This window comes from Zerene cesonia, chromosome 20 (assembly GCF_012273895.1).
Source record: "Zerene cesonia ecotype Mississippi chromosome 20, Zerene_cesonia_1.1, whole genome shotgun sequence".
Taxonomy (NCBI): Eukaryota; Metazoa; Arthropoda; class Insecta; order Lepidoptera; family Pieridae; genus Zerene; species Zerene cesonia.
In genome coordinates this window covers 4970527-4976410 of record NC_052121.1, presented here as the reverse complement: position 1 = coordinate 4976410, position 5884 = coordinate 4970527, and the positions used below count along the sequence as shown (strand labels likewise).

The 5884-nt window shown below is 34.2% G+C and overlaps 2 protein-coding genes across 2 annotated transcripts in view; one reads left to right on the top strand and one right to left on the bottom strand.

Moving 5' to 3' along the window:
- Positions 1 to 6: 6 nt before the first annotated feature.
- LOC119835328 (filamentous growth regulator 23-like) lies at positions 7 to 5279 on the top strand. The gene is made up of 2 exons (XM_038360085.1): positions 7 to 3740; positions 3859 to 5279. Exons 1-2 carry the CDS (start codon positions 709 to 711, stop codon positions 3962 to 3964), a joined length of 3138 nt encoding a protein of 1045 aa, XP_038216013.1. The 5' UTR covers positions 7 to 708; the 3' UTR covers positions 3965 to 5279.
- Positions 5227 to 5884, bottom strand: part of LOC119834855 (mucin-3A) — a 23235-nt gene continuing 22577 nt past the window's right edge. The window contains exon 7 of the mRNA XM_038359373.1: positions 5227 to 5242. Coding sequence (XP_038215301.1) covers positions 5227 to 5242 — 16 coding nt within the window. The remainder of the gene's footprint in view (positions 5243 to 5884) is intronic.

The window sequence follows — 5884 nt, the reverse complement described above, 5'->3', positions numbered from 1 at the left end:
ATTCAAGATGATATAAATCAATATTCAGATTCACAAAAAACTCAAGAAGAAGAAATAAAGACAACTCCATCTATTCAACATGATAAGACCCAGGATTCAAATTCATATGACTTAACAACGGATACCGATAGGATAACCGAAGTACCTCAAACACACTCTGATCAACCTAATTATGTAAGCACTGACTCTACCTTAGATATTTCTCCTAAAGAAACTGGAACTTCTGAAAATATAGAGACAGTAACTAAACCATCTTTATTAGATCAGGATTCATCAGAAAACACAAGTGATGCCTTAGAGAAACATACGACATTGAGTACAATTCAATCTTCGACGAAAATCGATACATTTACTGATGCACCAGAAGATATTGTAACAAATGACTTTGCTATTTCAAACGAAGCTACAACTTTAGGACTAAATATAGACATTAAAAAAGAGAAAACAGAAGTTACTGTTAATGCAGAAGAAACAACAAAAGCATTTGAAAGTACCAGCTCTGCAGATACTGAATTCAAACATGAAACGGACACAGAATCTACTGTGGCATACAATGATTATGAACCCACCAAAGAAATAATAGTTTCCGAAATACCAGTAGTATTAGAACAAAGTACACCTCCTTCAATAGCTAACACAGGCAATGTCGGAGATACTCTAGCAACCGTGACTGTTAAACAGGACGATGAATTAAAAACAGAATTCATTATGACTGATATACCCGCTACGTCTACAGAAAGTAGACCCACCCTCGAGACATCTGTGTCAACAGAAAAACCTAAATTAGAATATACATTGGCAGAGGAATTGACAGAATCTGCTACAAGCATACCTGTAACAGATATTCCGGATGCCTCTACTGGTAGTCATAAGCCTGTAAGCACTGTTTCAGATTTATCTCAAGAAATGTATCCTAGCACTACTAAGAAAAATTATGAGATTTCTGAAGCGACTGAGAAAGTAACCTATTCCATCACCGAAGAAATCGTTACCGATAAAATACTAGATACACCTGAGTTAGATGATTCCCAAAAGGTAACTGACATGTCTGGTGAATTAAATCCGACGACTTTATCATATAAGAATGATGAAAAAGAAAATACGGTATCTAATGAAGTTGAATTCTCAATTACGACTGAAAGTCATGATTTACGTGATACGCCAGAAACGATATCATCGACAACGTCCAGTATGATTGAAGTTGTAACAGACCAAAAAATAGAAGCAATTACAGATATTTCCCACGTAAAGGACAAAGAAACGGAAGCTCCAATGTCACTTGTGACCGATTCACACAGCATGTCTACATCACATGAAACTACAACAGAAAGCGTACAAAAAGTAACAGTTATAGAATCAAACATAAATGTACAGACTGAAACGCAAATTGATCATAAGACATCCCCGGATACTACATTATTAGAGGAACCAGTTACTACCCAACAAAGTGAGACGGTAGATAAAGAAACATCTTATAAATACACAACTGAATATAAATATCCCACACCAGCGACGCAGTCTTTCGGTATTATTACAACAACGGAAGGTGAACTAAGTACTAAATTAATTACAACAAACCCTCAAAGTCCCACAGAAACTCCATTTTTAATTAGCACTGAACATGAATTAGAAAAGGAAACTGCGGAAACAACACAAGAGATAAAAGATTCCTTCATATCTACAACCACTGAAAAACTTCAACAAGAAGATGCAACTACACAAAAAATGTATGAAATATCTGAAACCGCAAAGGTAACTGAATCAAGTACTGAATTTGATAAAGTAGGTACAGAAAAAGAAGAAGCACCTTCTACTGATCAATCCATTCCGATTATATCTGAGCAAGAGACACGTGACACTCCCACAGATGAAAGTGTTACTGAAAGTTACGAAATGAAGGACGTTACTTCCATTATACAAGAAACAACTAAAAATCCTCAATATTTAACAACTCTTATAGCGGACGAAATTTCAAAGGATGTCACTGAAGAAGTTTTACATCACACGACGGAATCATCTTTAGAACTATCTACACAACCTCATATTGATAAGGAGCAAGCAACAATTACGGTGGAAATTGCAACAACAATAAAACCTGATCTTATTCATTCGACATCTTCATCAGATAACGAACTAGCAGAAGTACCTGAAATATCAACTAAAACACCTGAGAGTATTTTCGATTCGTCTAGTACCGAGGACAATGTTTCAGATAGGCATACAACAGAAATAAATAATTTACCAACCAATAACATGTTACCCGATGATTTTAAGACAGAAATGTACCAGGAAACACAAACAAAGGAACCTTCTGCCTCCGAAGATGAAAAACCTACAGTTCCTGAAAAAGAAGTGCATGTTGATAAATCAGACAACAGAGCTGATTATACTACTGAATTAAACTTACTTGAAAAACAAACGGCCCCAGACGAAAAATTTGTTACTAAAGTATCCGAAGAAAGCACTATTCTGGATAAAATAGAACCTAAACCCACATTGTCGGATACTATGACAACCACCGTAGAAAATATACCAGATGGTAAAGTAACAGAATTGGAAACAACAACAGAAACTAAATATAAATTCTCAGAAACTACTCCATACTTTGTGGAATTAGAAGAGCACACGCATCAAATTATTGAAGAAACCACTGTTATTCCTGTAGGTGAAGTTTCTACAGTTGAAACAACAGATATAAAATCTACAGAACGAGGCGATCAATTGTTTACTGAAATACCACATGAAGAATCCGAAACGGAGAAATTAAACGAAGCAACAAGTGTTGAATTCTTAGAAACACAAAGTACTACGTCACAGAGTATCGATAAAACTAATGAACAAAAATATCCAACAACAGCCTCTGGTAGTCAATTTGATATTACTACAATTTCAGCGATACTTTCCCAGAAGGATACACCAAGTGATGAAAAACCCGTTAATTTAGATGAAAAAACAACAATTTCACCCGTCCCGAACATAATGCAAAATGAAGAACGTATTACCATGATTCCAGAAGATGCAGAGAAGCCGACATCCTACTTTGATTCAAACATACCGATCACAACTGAAAAATCTCATGACTTAGCTGACATTCCAGTTGAAACCAAGATACCTGCTGAAGATAGTAGAACAACCAAACTCCCAACATCTGAAATTGCTTACGAACCCACTACAGTTACTCCTGTAATAACTTCTACTCCGGATGATGTTTACAAATCCACTTCCTCCGTCACGACCAAACCAATAACCTCAAAACCTATAATACCTAGTGACTTACAACCCACAGAAGACGTTCCAACACCTGAATTCCCTCAGACTGGCTATGATCAGGAACCAGATTATGGAGAAGAAGATCAAGCATTCGGACCTGGCACCTGTCGTTATGGAGGAAAAGTTTACGTTTCGGCTCAACAAATACCTCGGGACGACCCATGCGACTTTTGTTTCTGCTTTAGAAGTGACATCATTTGTTTACAACAAAGTTGCCCTCCCCCTATTCATGGATGTCATGAGGAACCAATTCAAGGCTTCTGCTGTCCTCGCTATGAGTGTCCCGTGTCCATGGCGACCACTGTCAATGTAACTACAACGACTACAACCACAACTACCACTCTTCCTCCACATTTCCTACCTCATGCATATAAGGGTACTGCGCAAAGAAAAGGCTGCCATATTCAAGGTCGTACGTACAAAGTTGGAGAAGTAGTGCGAGCATCTTCAGGACCTTGCCTACATTGCACGTAAGTTATATTTAATAAGAAAATATAATTATGAATTACGAAAAAAAATGTGCTATTATTATTAATTGCTATACATAATAACTTATTTATTTTTTACAAAAATGATTTACCATTTCAGATGCGGAGGTGACGGTCAAATGAAATGTGATCCAAAAGCATGCACACCTGAACCGATGCTGCGGCAAATGATAGCAGCCGCAGTGTCAGCTCGACGAAGGAGATGAAAAATTTAATCCGAAATAAATTGCGTTAAAGGTCACGGAGATTAGATCATCTTTGTGATAATAAAATTTTCATATAATCTTTGATGCACAAGAATAATGCTCAAACTTCGCGATGGATTAGTTTAAGATTTTGTGTCATATATATACATATATATTTATATTACTTTAATTGATTCTTTCTTTCATGTAAAAGTGGCACTTGTTTAAAATGGTGACTGTGATTAATGTACTAAATACTGGACTCATATTTACTGAGCGATTAAAAGGGTATATATGACTTCAATCAACAAAACTTAGTGCCAAACGATAAAGCTAGTTGATATGAGACTATGCCAATTATTATACTTAATCAAAATTTTGTATATGTCAGCTGTAAGTAAAATTGACCAAACGCAAACTTGCACGTTTAAGAACTTCAACAATAAATGCGTAAACGCGCATTGTTTCTGCTTCTTAGGTCATTTAAGATCGCCGAAATCTTGACCATTTTGATTGTAAACTAAATTGATTTACCGATATCACATTAGTCAATTCTTTATTTTTACACGATGATGCAGTAGTGATCTAGTATCGTGTAAATATGAAGTATCTTTATTGTATTTAAGAAATTCTGATGTTGTAAATGCCTTAATTTGTAATAATTTATATATGTTAGGTGTATAGTACTTAAGCCATGTTTAAGACCAGTGATTGTTTTAATTTAGAAATACAGGAGCATATCTCAATTAATTAGAAAAGTCTTGATCGATGCTTTTTGTTAACAGCCTCGGCCGAAACTTTTCCTCTTTTCACGTCTTACAGAAAGTGAATTTATTTAATACCTTGCTTTCTTTAATTCGTAAAGGCTCCCGTATTTACTAGCACTTGTTAAGTAAAAGTGGCCAACAACTTTTGGAAATCACTTTTTAATATACATCGGTTTATAATATCCTTAGATTTTGATACAAAAGTGCTGGTAGACTTTGAAATAATTTCGCAGTTTTAGGTAGATACGAAAGTTGAAAGGCTGTTGAAATCACTAAATTCGAATAAGAATATAAAAGTGGTTTCATTAATTCGTACCAACCTTTTTCTGTCACCGTAGGTTGTAGTTATATCTTATTTATTTAAAGTTATCGCAATAGTCGTACATATTTGTTTAAAATAATATGCGGATATCTTACAAAAAGAAAAAAAAAACTATAAAGCAGCAACCTGAAACATCATGTCAATTATGTACTATGTTCTGTTTATCACGATTTACCGAGCGTATAAGCTAGGACTTAGCTACCTTTACATCTGTGCAAATGAGTTTTAAATAAAACATTGAAAATCATGGTTTCTTTTTATTTATATCATCAATTATTTTGTATTATACTGACATTGAATGCAATTTTTATATACATATTTAAAAATTTGAGGAATAGAAATAATTCATGATAATAAAATCGATTATGATTCCCCGGAATGGTAACACGTAGATTTAAAACCCTCTCATGATCGATTTTTTTCTATTATTTATATTTTACGAAGCTATCAATCTTACAAATTATATTTAACGAAAACAATTAATACGATTTTTTTGTAGCCTGGTCTTGTTCTAGGCGTTCCTAGTCAGTTTCTTGTTTGTCTATTTTATCTGCATTCAAGGTTATTATGTAGGTACAATTAATTTCATACTCTTATTGGATTTTTATTTTGAAATATCCATGGTTGAGATTATTGGCGTTTAGTATATATTGTTTTAAGTTTTAACTTGTTTCTGTGCAATATCCTTAAAGCTTAATTGTAATAGATACAAAAAGAGATTTTTTTTACAATCTTATGTTGGATAAGTCTGGGTATTTAAAAGTAACTTTAAGAATATCTCAGGAGCGAACCCTTCTCTATTTGAATAATCAATTACATTGTTTGAATACCATAAAAATAACTTATCGGGGG

What these genes read in the sequence shown, in the direction of transcription:
- LOC119835328 (XM_038360085.1), top strand. Translation starts at nt 709, where the DNA reads ATGACTGATATACCCGCTACGTCTACAGAAAGTAGACCCACCCTCGAG. An exon ending in GGACCTTGCCTACATTGCAC is followed by an intron (nt 3,741 to 3,858) that starts GTAAGTTATATT and finishes TTACCATTTCAG; the next exon opens with ATGCGGAGGTGACGGTCAAA.